Source organism: Pinus tabuliformis, chromosome 7, assembly GCF_031772625.1.
Source record: "Pinus tabuliformis cultivar Carrire ecotype Pingquan chromosome 7, CPIR1, whole genome shotgun sequence".
NCBI classification, from domain to species: Eukaryota; Viridiplantae; Streptophyta; class Pinopsida; order Pinales; family Pinaceae; genus Pinus; species Pinus tabuliformis.
Genome location: NC_142293.1, coordinates 41808008 through 41822617, shown reverse-complemented (window position 1 = coordinate 41822617; position 14610 = coordinate 41808008). Strand labels below are relative to the sequence as shown.

Sequence of the window (14610 nt, the reverse complement as noted above, 5' to 3'; positions counted from 1 at the left end):
GAACACAAATTACTCTAGCTGAGGTTATGCTCGATGTTGGGAGAACCCTCTTGCCACAAACTTTGCTTCGCTCTTCTTGATGATTTCATATGTTGCTAGAGCCTTGGCAACCTTCACGATGTACCTGGAAATCTCATTAGGAGGCCATGGAAGAACTAATCATAACCAAGCAAAAGATACAAAGACAAGAGACTGACTGTAAATAAAAATAATTATCAAGGAAGAAATATATGAAATACTTATCTTTTGATCTGAAGATTGTAGGGAATTGTCAACTCCCTCTTGAACCTAGCCTTCTTGTAGGAATCACTACAATCTAATTGCAATCTCATCAGCTAGAAATTCTCATACTTGTCTTCATCATCAACTATTAATGCATGTAGCTTTCCTTTCCTTCCTTGCTTGAATTTGATGAGGTAGGGTTTCATCCTCAAGTTATCTTGGCAAACCAAAGGCTTAAGTTCCAGCTAAGTCATTTCCATGCTATTAAGAAGATGAACCAAGTACAAACTCCACTTGTAATCAACACTTTAGGTCTCGTTCTAGGATTTCACAAACCCTAGGACTTTCTCAACCAAGACTTCTAGTCTTCTAGGATTTAAAACCTAGTGTCTTCCAAATTTTATTGACACCCTTTGCAAGTCCAACAACTTGTCATGTGCAAATTTACCATCTAGAATCTTTGAAGAATGTTTACCACTTGTGAATCTGAGAGAAGATGACAGACACTTGCCAATGCCATGAAGAGTTCTTTAAGTAAAGTGGAAGGACTTGTTCAAATCTGGTATTTTAGTAAGGTTTGGGCATTGCTCATTGCCCTTAATAAAACATGCAAATCTCTTCATTCTTCTCTTCTTCCGATTCACTATCCTACACTTTAATTTCCATCTCTTTTTGTTATACCAATAATTTGTTAAGACTTCTGTATCATGAGTGTCCCAGATGTATGATCAAGTATGGGAAAAATATAAGATGCTTCTTAGGATTCACATCACCTGTCAAATCATCTTTCAAGAAGGTTGCCACAGAACACACTCAAAAAAGTACAATATCTATAGACCACAGGCAATAAAGATCATCTAACTTCATCTTCATTGTATGATAACATGATTGATTTAGAGCTTTTAGACATGCCATAAGAAGATCTATAGCATGACACTTGTTTTACCTTGATTAAAGTGATCACCAGAACCCTTTCAATCATTGAAACAACTTGAGCTAGGTCAATTCAAGGCAAGAGTAATATTGTGATCAATGTTCATTCTTATCAGAGCTCTAAGCACTTCCACATGCTTTTGATTCTTCTTTTCACTCAAATTTATTGCTTATGTAAAAGTAGGAGGCTTTCTCCTTAGCTCCCTCTAGCTCCTGAGTTATTCCCATGGAGATGCCATGAAACCAACCTTTAATTAGGCCTTGAAATCTTATCTCGTTGGCCTTTCCACTCTTTGAGGCACTTCAGATCCCTTCTGGCCACCTCCTGAGGCTTCTCAACCTCTGTTGCTGTCACACTGAGGGCTTTCGACCCTCCTGAGGTCACCCCTAAGGCGTTTTGGCCCTCTGCAACTCAGACTGAGGCCTTTTTGACACTCTGCAGCTATGTTACCGGATCCTTCAGGCCCAGCGGCTGGATCCGCGGATCCCCGGATCAGAGACGGATCCGGATCCACGAAGATCCGCCCCGCCCAACATTTGTCTGTCTATAATATGGTTTGACGGCAGCACATATTTCCAAATTATATCTCAGTGTAGAATCTAGAAAGAAAATATCAGTGGATGAATAACCCGATATTGGAAAAATCAGCCGTGCGGGAGTTCATTAATCTGTGCGGGATTCATTAATCTGTGTGTAATATGGTTTGACGTCAGCACATATTTTCAAATTATATCTCAGCACAGAATTCCAGAAAGGAAATGTCAGCTGATGAATAACGCTATATTGGAAAAATCAGCCGTAGGAATAATTAACAAGGGAGTTCATTAATTTCAAGATTATAAACTTGCGGTTAACCATTGTATAAAGTGATAAACTTTATTTCAAGATTATAAGATACGGATGTTGGGATATTCTAATTAAATTATATGTTTATTTTAGAAGTTTGATGAAGTAAGTTCTATAAAGTAACTTCATTTAATTTAAATATAATAACTATTAAATTATAGGTTTATTTTAAAAGTTTCATAAAGTAAGTTTATTTAATTTAAATATAATAACTAGTAATTAATGTTTCAATATTATGATACATTAATTTTAATATATTAAATTAATAATTATTTTTTCCATCTGAAATTAATAATTATTTTAAAAATATTATATAGAAGTTTTATATTTAAAATTTTAAACAGAAATTATAATTTTTTTTATTTTATACAAATTGAATTAATATTTATAAATAATATATTAATTCTGATACTATTTATATCTAATATTTATTTTTATAGGTACTCTATATAAAAATTATATATTTAAAAATTAATATATGTTTTTATTTTATTTTTATATAAATTTAATTTTTAAAAATTATAAAATATTTTATATTGTTTGTACTTGCCGTATCCGGATCCTGGATTTTCAAAAAACTAGCGGATCCGTATCCGAATCCGGATCCGGATCCGAATCCGTATCCGAATCCTGGTAACTTAGCTCTGCAGTTGAACTGAGGACTTTTCGGCCCTTTGCAGCTCAGACTGATGCATTTTTGGCCCTATGATCTAGGGCTTCGACCCTCTTCTACTGTCAAGCACAATTTCGGCCAGGAAAATCCTTTCAACAAATAGAACCTCAAAAGAATAATGAGGCCTTCTTCAATGGCTGCTCTTTCACCTTCCTCTGGTACCATGTTGATTTTTCAAGGAGAAATGATCTTCTAATCTGATAATTACTTCCAATGCTTTCTTAATCAAGTTAACTTATGACATGTATCATTAAGAAATTATACATAGAAAATCTCAATAGTAATGCAATAATGACATTAGGATCATAAAGAGACAAACAAGCACCCAAAGAGACACAAGTTTTCACCTAGGAAACCCGAACTTGGAATAAAACCCAACGATCTTTTCTATGAGAAATTCTTCAGTTCAACAAAGTTACAATATGATATTCATGAGTCAAATTAGCTCAAATATACCACAAAAATCCCACTGGTCAAACCTAGTGAGCACAACAACTTGGTCAAATTGACCATAACAGAGCTCGACCAACTGCATAAGAAATGTGGTCAAATTCCCCGTTTCAGACTCGGTCAAAACCTTAGAAAACTTTGTCAAACTGATCTTAGAGCAACTTTGTCAAAGAGTGGTCAACACTAGTCAAGCTTCTGTCTTCTCCTCCTCTTCCTTCGCATGTGTGAACAAAAAATATATGTATTTGATATCCGATTTGATGCTAAAATGAAGGAGGTTGAATGGTTATATATAGTGGTCAAAGAAGGTGGCTTTTGACCAAGAGTCACACTCATTGGTATGGTGGGGCTGACTTGACTTTTTGGAGCCTACATGAGCACAAAAATAATATTTTTCTTTCTCTGGATTTGGCTGACTTGAATACTGAACGCAACTACTAGAAGTCAACATGTATAATATGGTCTTTAATGGAGTCTATAATTATTCTCTTGGCCTTCATGTTTTTCTTATTAAACTCAACAAATTGAGTAGGATATGTAGGAATTGGGATAGTCTTCTCCACGATGTCTCACAACTCTTGCTCCTCAAATAACAAAACAATCTGCTCTTTCAATGGGCTGAAATTTCCTGCCCCATCCAACTGACCCTTGTAATGTAACCCAATGGTCATCTCAAACCCCACTGACCAACAGTAACTATCTCAATTGCTGCGTTCTGCAAACACCCTTGACTACACCCTATCCAACAAGGCCGTTTACTCTGCCCTGCAACCATTTCTATTCGCGACTGCTGGCCGTTTACTCACCTCTATCCACTATTTTCCCAGCTCGTCTTGTCCCTTGTGCACTTGCCCTGGGATGTCGACCATGTTTAGTCGCCATTCCCTGCAATCCGTCGACACCACACCACCAGGTTGCCTTGGCATTCTTTGCTAGCTGATGCACGTACCCTTGCGACTGTTTTCTTGTCGGATTCTAACTCGCGACACCCTTGTGACAATCTTTTTGCCAGATTAGCTGTAAAATGTTCATGTGCAGACAGTTCGTCTTTGGTGACTGGCTCTGGGGCCCAACTGCGACCACCCGTCTCCTCGATCCCATGCTCGGCGTCAACCTCGACCTGTGCTACTAAACCTGTTCTCGGCGTCAACCTCAACCTGCGCTACTGAACCTGTTCTCGGCGTCAACCTCGACCTGCGCTACTGAACCTGTTCTCGGCGTCAACCTGTGCATGTCATTTTGTTTCTGCAGTTGGTTGGCCGACCGATTGCTCCAGTGGTTGCTGCCAGTGATAATTAGCTGTGGCTAGTAGCTGGCTGGCTCAACTCTCGGTCACCACGACAGGCCCCCTTCCCTTTTTAATTTTTCTTCTTAAACAAAAAGACCCCTTTCTCTGATTATGATTTTTTTTTGCTCAAAAAAATTTCCGCCCATGAAAGAAAATTCATCGGCCCTTGATTTTTTTTTATTGTTTTTACGATCGTAACCGAACTTGGCCCCAGTGATCTGGTACAAACCCGACACTTTTGATTCCACGATCGATTCAAGTGGGGCTCCTGATACCATGCTAAAATTTACCAAACTCAACACCCGGTATTTGGTTCCCAACAATTATTAATTGAACAAATACACGACCAGATTCCTAACACAAAAAATGTAGCAGAAGCAAAAATTTGATCTGAACCATAAACACATAAATAGATTTCTACCCAATCAACAGTTCTTCATTAATAAATTAATCACAGAAGTTACTTGGGCTTCCGTCCTGGGATAATGGCCCAACTTAGAAAATACAGATTACAAAAACTAATCTCCAGCCCCTATGCACTGTTTTGGACCCAACACACGCGTATCAAAACAGCCTACTCGGCCTAGGTGTGGCTGATCATTGTCCCTACACTTTGGTAAATTTCTGCAGCTCTTTTCCGATGTCTTCAGCCTCTCAAACCTGCAGTTAGCTTTCACATGTTTGCTTCAATCTCTTCAAATAAATGTGTCTTTATCGTCTCCCTTAGGCTTCTTTTATAATTTCAAATTGAGCAAAATCTCTATCCCTCAATTGCCAAAGTGATAGATGGCTAGGATTAAATTCTAACCTAAGTTGCACGAAACGCCGAAACATTTCGAAGTTTCCGAAACGGGTACGTTTAGAAACGTCACCTCCCAAAAATGGAAACGTGGGCCGAAACGTCAGCGGAAACGTCATATATGTATATCTAAAAATATATATATAAAGACCCATATATGACAATTTAAAAGGAAAAAGAAGTCTATATTAACTCTAATATATGATTACATGATGGTCGAGTTTCCGCCGAGTTTCCGCCAAGTTTCGGAGTTTTGGGTACGGGTACGACCCGAAATGCCGGGTTCTTTGAAGTTTCGTGCAACATAGATTCTAACACTTAGTTCAATGGCTGAGATTAGTTCTAAGTCACTTAGATAATTAAATATTTATCCTTAAAAATTTGCTCAATGAACCAACATTAATGAATTATATTAAATAATGTGCTTTTCCTAAGTTAGACATAGGGAAGAATTAGAAATCATATTAGTTTTTCCTTTCAAACAACTGCTTAATGAGGACTTCTTCTTCTACGTGCAAGACATTAGCCTATGCAGATGGCCTTCCGAAGCTACAAAATCAACATGCTAAAGGTACACATGTCAAGCTCCAAGATGATGATGTCCACAAGCGAGGTTCCAAATGCAAGGATGGTCCATGAGATGTGTCCAATGCTCCTCGTACAAGCTGAAGACTCCATCAAACCTCCTAAACCATGTGCTTGACTGGGTGCAGTCCCCACTACACCTACATGAAAACTGTTGTGACCCAGATCACCTGAAATTGGCTCTAGGTCTCCATGCAAACATCCAATCTACCCCATGCTATCTAGGGCCCAAGGTCCTTGTCTTGAGTGCCAAATACTCCTCCAATGAATGACATTCTCCAAGCAACTTTCTCCATGTGGCCAACATGTAGAACATTTTCAAATTGTCTGAAGATCTCCAATACCGTAAGGAAGACTGCCATGCAGGTACCTGTCCAAAGTCAAGCAACCACTAAGCAAAGCATCTTCAATGTGTAAATCCATAATGGATCATCTCTAATATGCAAATCCATGATAGATCACCAAGTGGCTGATCATACACCATGACCCCAAATCTCGTGAAGCACCCCCAAATGATGTAAACACTTTCATATAAGATAAAACAAGATAATGTTATTAATGTCCAATAGATGGAACTTAAAAGTAGGTCAATGGGACAACAAGATACATCTTGTGTGAATAGAATGTGGGAGTGCAAAAGTAGCTTTTAAGTAATACTAAAAGTACGATAAAGAAAACAAAAGAAAAAGTGTAGCCTAGATAAGTATCTAGCTAAGTTAATCATTGGTTTTAACTTTTAACTAAGGGTAAGCCCAAAAAATGTATAATGGTTATTGGTGTTAGAGTGGTCTTGAAGCTAACATTTGTAAGTTATATGCCCACGTTTTTTACTAGGTTAGCGTTGACCTCATTTACTCTTTTTGTGTTAATCTCATATGTTTGTCATCTCATCTTATTTCATGCGCAGTAATTGATGACTTTAAAGATATATTTTGTAGATCATCTTAGTGCATCAGATTTTGTAATGTACCTGGGGAGGTATTGAGGGGGTTAATGAATATAATGTGGCCATAATCATGACATAGACCTATTTGGTAGTTGATAGTTGAAAAATAGACATACTAGTTAGCTAGAAGAAATATTATAATAATAAGGGGCAGTAGCATAGAGTCCTAGGAATAAAAATGAGGAATATAAAAGTATGAGTAATCATTATATGGATATGTTGAATGTTGGATTATTCGTATTGTAACAAGCATGGTTTGTGGAATGATTTCTTCCATACGGAGAAATTGATTGTGTTACCCTACCTTAAGGGTTCTTCTCTCTATTTTTGTGTTCTTTATTGTGTGAATGTTTTGATATTTTTGAAGTCAAGGGTTTGTTCTCAACTTAAGGGTTTAATCTTTTATCTATCAAGGTTTACTGAAGATATCCGGATATCATTGTAACCAGTCGTAGCAAAGCTATCTTATCACTATGATTAATTGCCTTCCTTTTGTTCTTTTGTTTGAAAAATAAGATTTGTTTTATGTGATATTGTAAGGAATATAGTGCTAACCACGGTGTAAAGGTATATTCTGTTATGCCACCACCATCACAAAAGAGCTTGGAATGAGCATGTCAGGATTGGCTTGGTGAAGAGAAAATGAAAATTAGTTTTCAGTATGCTCACTTGTAATGTAAGCACAAAATATTTAATGAAGATTAAGAAAGCAGTTTAGCTATGCAACTATGATTTAGCAAGTGAACATGCAGTAGGAAAAGCAGATGAACACCATTAATATATATCAAAATAGAGAACAACTGCATCTAGGATTCTCTTATAAAATTTATTCCACGAGTTGTTTTTCTCTATACATGCAAATATGTAGTTGTATAGTTAGATGGAGGGTATGCGTGAGAGTTTAGTCTTCATATTCTTCTGTGTTAAAAGAGGACACATTAGGATTTTAACTGCAATTCTATCTATATGCTAGATATCCGGACTTTGATTTAATCACAACATAACTGAGCAATGTATGAGTTACAGCTGAAAGAGGTTATTTCTGCCTAGATTTATTCCTGTTCAAGTGGATAACATACTTGCCATTTTTTTTTAATAGATTACTCAACACAGGTGGGCATGGCCTTTCATGACACCGGTTGATGTCCAAGGCCTTGGTCTTCATGATTACCATGATGTAAGTTTTCTGAATTTTTTATTTTATCAATTCAGCTTATGCTATTTATTTTCTAGCTTTCACAAAGAAGTGTCTTCTGAATTTTAGGAAGCAAAATTTCTAGATGTGTGCTTTTCATCATTCAGTTCAAACAGATCTCTAATTTACTGTTATGACACATCTGGTTAAAATATTGTCACCATGTCCTCTATCCGACCTATGTACTTCCACAGTTTATTTCATTTTCGATTTCAAATTGTATCAGATAATGGATTATCATTACTGCTGTATGTCCTTTTTGTTGTGCTGAGTCATCTATTTTTTCTAATCTATCATAATCGTATTACAGTTGTCGTGCTAGAGTAGAAAACTTAGTTCAGAGTTTGGGATAATCCAGTCAATGGCATAACCTTCTCCATGTCTTATTATATATAACAAATGACCCATGCGATTTGCGTGAAATGCCTATGAAGATTAGCTGTTGATCTGAATGAGATAATTAAGTTGGATTTTGTGTGATCTTAGTGGCCTAGACAAGTAGAGAACTTTTTGAAGTTGCAATGACAATGAAGGCTGCAAGGTCTATTTGTGGTGCTAACAAATACAATAACTTCACAACTTAGAATGCAGGTGAAGATTGCAAAGTAACCTTGTGAGTTGATGGTGGCTGGGCTGCAACACCGTGTGCCTATTATAACATGAGTGTAAAGAGGCATAAGCCTGTAACCACAACCTGTAGGAGGGATATCAGGCTGCTTAAAGAAAAAAATGTCCAGAAACCATTAAAGTGCATGAATAGAACATGAAACTTAAATCCCTAAGTGTTGGATTAAAATGATATGACAAGCAACCAAATGAGAAAAAACAATCAATAACTATGCTTGCAGTTAAGTTGTGTGAGAAGTGTAAGGATTTATGGTTGACACATTCATAGAGGATGGTGGATAGAGAAAATATGTTATTAATGCTACACATATTTCTCTCACACAAAATATGATGTCTCACATTACATATTTATTCCACACTTATGTGGTTGTGGTGGTTTAACTGGCTAAACTGTAAACATCACATCTAGCATTATATCGATGACATGTTACTAAAATATATGAATGACTCATAAATACTATTGAGTGTTACCACTCCAACACCCCACGTAAAGAAAATTCACTTTTTTTTTAACCTCACTTGACACAGAAGCTCAATGTAAAATTTTTGTTACAAAATGATTCAAAAGGGTGTTTATAAAATCTGGATAATGCACAATATCTTGTTTTCTATCTTCTCTTTTCCTCTGACAGGTTTGAGATTCTTGTAGTTTCTCCATTAGGTTGTCATTGCTCTCGTAAAAGTAGAATTCTACTAATGCCGCTTAATTTCTAGAGGAAATTTAGGTGCACACATTTCCACACTGTTGTCCCGCAAATCTGCATGACACTTTTAGATAGACAACCCTGTCATGGTTGAAGGTCTCTTTGTTTGGACTGGTGCTTTTCGGTCTTACGGGGGTCTCCCTAGATGATTTATGCTATTATCAACTTAATGTTCCTGTGTAAAACTTATTTTTGCTTGGCACACAAAAAATCTCACTTTTGATCTGCCATTAAGCAATCAAAGGCGAATTAAATCTAAAACAAATTAGAATAGTTAAAATCAGATTTCTAAAGATAATAATAACAACAAAATTAAATGTCATGTAAGAAATATATGTATGCCTTAAGTGAAGTAAATTCAAAATAAGTGCACTTTAAACTACCATCCTACTGCAAAATTTTTTATTCGATGGCATCCAATACATTCAAAGAGTTTAGATTAAACATAATTGAACAAAATCATAGATAACCCAAGAAATTGGTTTCATCATATAGACTCCTTGGTGACCGGCTGCCATGAGTTCCTTTGCTTGCTGTGGACGTAGTGGTTTGAGAACTACAGCATGGAAAAGTGAAGAGCTGTCCGCTGGTACCAAAATGTCTAGAAAATGAACTATCTGACCTCTGAACTGCTGCTCTAATATGCTTATGTAAATTAATTCCACCTCCAAAGAGGTTGACCCAACTTCGCAAAACAGGAAAAAGTTGGAAAGGCCAAAAGCTTTGCATGTACAGCTAGCCTTTCTTCTTATTCTGCTTTAGTAATGCCTTTTGTCTTTTTCTATAAGACGAATAAGCTCTTTACATCATGACTGCTGACAGATGTTTCCAGCTTATATTTGTTCTCAATTCACTGAATCCAAGCCTCTTGAGGAAGAAGTGGAGTTAGTGCATTGTATCCATTTCCTTCCTTAAAAAAGAAGACCTTTCTTACTGTTTCTATAAGACATAGAATCAACCTTTTATCGTCTTCCAGTTCAACCAGCCTTTTCTCTTTGACTGATTATTTCCCCAAAGAATGAATTCTGCAAGGATTGTTGTTAGCTTTTTGAGCCTAATTTACTGAATTTGGAACTGTAGGATGGGGTTGAACCAGGGCTGCAGGGGAGCAGCCCCCCTTGCACCCGCTCCCAAAGCGTGCTCTGAACTGGAAGCACTCGGGGAGCGCACTCCCTTAAAAACATTTCTGCTCCCTCGCCTGGAATGTTTGGTTTTTTGCAACCTTTGGATTTTTTTTTTGTAGTCAAACTGGAATGTTTGGTTCTTTGCATGCAATCAATGATAGAGATATATTGGATCCTGTTGAATGGTGGAACATGTATGGCTCCAGGGGACCAGTGCTTTCATAGGTGGTTAATACTTATTCTGCAGAGAGGTGTTGGATCACCTATAGCTTCATCCACAATGTCAAAAGAAACTGCCTCAATCAAAACTAGGCACAAAGCTTGGTTCTAGACATGGTTCATGACCATTGCAGAGTCAGACTATGCTGGAGGAGGCTCCCATTGTTCATATGTAAAGCCCTGATTTTTTTTTAATAGGATACAACTATTCAAAATAATAAGAATTTATCGGTTGTTGAGTACCTACCTGGTGTTGGGTACCTACATGGCTGAAGATGTTTCTGACTTGCTCCAGTTCCTGCTCCCGTTACCAAAAGACCAAAAACCTCCCAGCCAAACTGGGTACAGTTTCAGCACCCAGCCCCAAAAATACTTCAAATTCGAAGTATTTTGGCCCCAGTGCCCAAAAGTCTCAAGAACAACTGCTCAAGCCCATTATTCTCTGTGTCTTCCTTTTGTTAGTTCCTCCTCTGCCTCTCTCTGTATCAACCAAATGTTCCCCTGTTCTACAGTACCTTCCCTCCTTTTATGTCGCCTCGAGACTCTTCCACCGCTTCCCCCCTTTCTTTATTGTTTTAATTTGATGAGTTTATAAATTGCAGAGGCGGTCACCGCCTTCCCTCCCCAATTTGCTGACAATGCACTCTTATTTATACACTATAATGTTATGTTTCACTTTTGTTTATATCGAATTATTTTCATAGTATTATGGTTTTATATATATTCTTCTCTTTATTATATTCACTATGTATATATATATATATATATATACTTTCCTTTGATTTTATAGAATATGTTGTTTCTTTTGTAGAATAATATGTATATTATAACTCTTTTGTACATAATACTTTTGTGTATAGTTCCTTTGTATGTAGTAGGGTACATACTTCCTTTGTTGTGAGTTCACTATATTGCATTTTTCTTTAATTTTATATATATATATATATATATGTATTATGGTGGTGGTACGTATATCATATACCCTACTATATTCTTATAAGTTAGGTATTCATTTCAATAGTTAATTCGTTACCTTAAATATGGACGTTTTTTCAATATTAACTATTATATATACTAGTGCAGTGCAGGCGATGCATGCATATGTAGCTATCATATGCATGTCTCGTGTGCATGCTAATATCTCTATGTCCCCATCACTTTAAGATGGGTCCTTACATACACCCCTCCTTTAGAAAACTTTGTCTTGAAGTTAGGGTATATAAAGTATTAGTAATTATTTAGCGATAAGTATAATCATGTAAGGATTATGTTCCATAATTGGTTTATAGTTTGTTTTTGTTTTTTGTTTTGTTTTGTTTTGTTTTTACAACTTTAATATCCATGCCTTGTCCCAGCCGAGTTCTCAAGCTATTCTAAAATCATCCTATCCTTCCTAATCTCTTCCGCTCCCATCCTATCCTTCCTCTACTGGAGTATGCCATGGCTTCAACTATACTGATCTACGTCGACTCTATCGACTTGATTCCTCAGTAGGCATCCGACAGTCATCATCACACATCTAGGGGAGCGTGACTTGCACAGTCCTCCCATGACTCCAAGCTTTGGAGGATAAACAGTGGGTAACACCTCCACCCCTCCTTGTAGGACCAGGGTTATCACCCTATCATGGAATCTTATTGAGCCTCAATTGTTCTTGAAACTTTTGTCATCACGTGGTCATTTGGTAATGATGCTATCTGCAACGTAAACACTTGTCCATACATTATAACATATGCATTAATATATTCAAAATAAACAATTTCTGTATAATTCATACATGTTATCTACAATATAACATACTTGGCCATATCCAGCTCATGTTATTAGCTTTCATATTAACCTGTAATCATTCTTTTAATTCTATCTCATCAATCATATCCATATGCATCAATGAAACAAATTTATAGATATCTTAATTCATAACATAATTCATGATTTAGATTTTATAGCAAGTTTCATATTGGTATTTATATCCTAACAATGTTAATTAAATGTAAGCTGTAGAGCATTTGAAACAACATCACAAGATGGAAGACAACTGAAGTCGTGTACTGAGTAATGCATCATAATTTCAGATTCAAGTAATTGTAAAATTGGTTCTCATTGCCATTTGAAGTTGCATAGTTAACAGGCATTAGAGTTCAGGTTTGATATGCCTAGTTAAGCAGAGAACTTGATCTTTGTGCTTACTTGGGTATGCCTTTCTTCGGCACATATTTAGCATGCGAATCTTGGTAACAATACACGAGTTGGATGGTTTGGTCAAAAGGTTGGATGTGCCCAAATTTTCGGCACATATATGTTTTTGTTATGTTCTATCCTCTCTGAAAACAATTGTTCGAATTGTATTTTACCTGTTCTAAAATAGAGAACAACCTTTTAAATTTTTGCTTAATGACCTGGAAAGTATTTAAGCAATATGATTTGAAATATATATATATATATATGTGTGTGTATATATATAGGGTATATACATTGCAATTACTGTTAAAATATTTATGAAGGAATGGTTATTTCTATATCTTGAAAATGGCATTGAGTTAAGAGCTAATTATTAAAATAGTTTATTTAACACTTAATACCCTTGTAGGTGATGCAGAGTAATCCTTTGTGACTTTGCTTGGGCCATTTTATTGTATTAAGTCCGAGCACACAATGTGGAGGAAAACTTCGTCATTGAAAACCTTCGAAAGGACATCAAGGAAGCAACAGTAGTAGGGTCAGATGTGCCATGTGTGACAGAAAAAGTTGCTGAGAAAGATGAAGAAGAGTTTGAGAAAGAAAAATTCAAGGTCAAGACCTCAGAGATTGGGGTTGAATTTGTTTCATTACAACTTGGAGAATGTGGGCTCTCAGCGGATAGTGTGTTCCCAGATGATGGTGAAGAGTGTGCTATTCCTTTGGTGCTTTGTTCACAGTAAGAATGCAGTAATTGAGGCAGTTTGTTCAGAGTTCAATTTTATGCTTGCAAAAGCATTGTGAAAATTATTGTGTTGGTGGGAGAGGCAATAGTTTATATTTGTCACTGGATGAAACCAGTCAGAATGATGTAAGAATGCATGTTACAAATGCTCTGGATGAAGTTTCCGCAACAGTGCATTTGCAAAGATTGCCATTGTATGTCAAATAATAAATAAATAAATAAAAATAGCTTTAGTGAAACTCTGAGTAGTTTCTGTGGAGGAATTGGGAGAAATGCTTGTTCGATTATTAGAGAAATGATAAATCGGAAGCATGGTAGAATTTGTAGGTGTTATCAACACGCTTGAATCAGAGAGTTAGAGAGTTCAAATGCAAGGAATTTTTTTTTGGATAAAAGTTGTCAAGCTATTCCAGAGATGCATGACATAGAGATTGCTGAACTTGACATCACAAGGTTGGATTGCAAGAGGTTTTAAAACCTCTGGTTCACGTTAATGAGAATCCTCCTAAACATGAATTTAATCAAGGGTTTAAAGGAGTCACCTGGATAAATTACAATTGTTAGGAAATGACAATGAACAAACAATTGTCAATTCTCGATAGATTTTTTTTTTTGATTTTCAGACTGCTCACATGCTTACCAAATGAAAATCTCTGACCAAAATTCAATTTAACAGGCACAATGAAATTAATGCGTTGTTGAAAGATTCAAAATGTCATGGAAGAGGAGATGCAGTCATAGATGTAGAAATGGAGAATGATAATGGGTTTGTTTGGAAGAAAACACTTGGTACTGATATTATTATGCTCCAAAACGTTGAGGATCTGAAGGTTTCGTAATTGACAGAATCAAAGAAATTTGGCAATTCTGTCATTGATAATTTGAGTGAAAGTGATGTAATGAAAACTCAGAGACTAAAACAAAAATTTCTAATTCGATAGAACCTTTCCCTCTCCAAAAGGTGAGTTATTACAAGTCATAATAATTTGATCAGTAAATAGCCAATGTGTATAGTAAAACTCTGTTGGAAAATAAATTTTAGTTCTACAATGTCTTTAGTTTCGAAATCAAGTCT

The 14610-nt window shown here is 36.3% G+C and overlaps 1 protein-coding gene across 2 annotated transcripts in view; it reads left to right on the top strand.

Moving 5' to 3' along the window:
• Positions 1-14610, top strand: part of LOC149245138 (transcription factor GTE6-like) — a 229504-nt gene that overhangs the window by 128754 nt on the left and 86140 nt on the right. For both annotated transcript variants that reach the window (XM_089457671.1, XM_089457670.1), the window contains exon 4: positions 7843-7920. In XM_089457671.1, coding sequence (XP_089313797.1) covers positions 7843-7920 — 78 coding nt within the window. The remainder of the gene's footprint in view (positions 1-7842; positions 7921-14610) is intronic.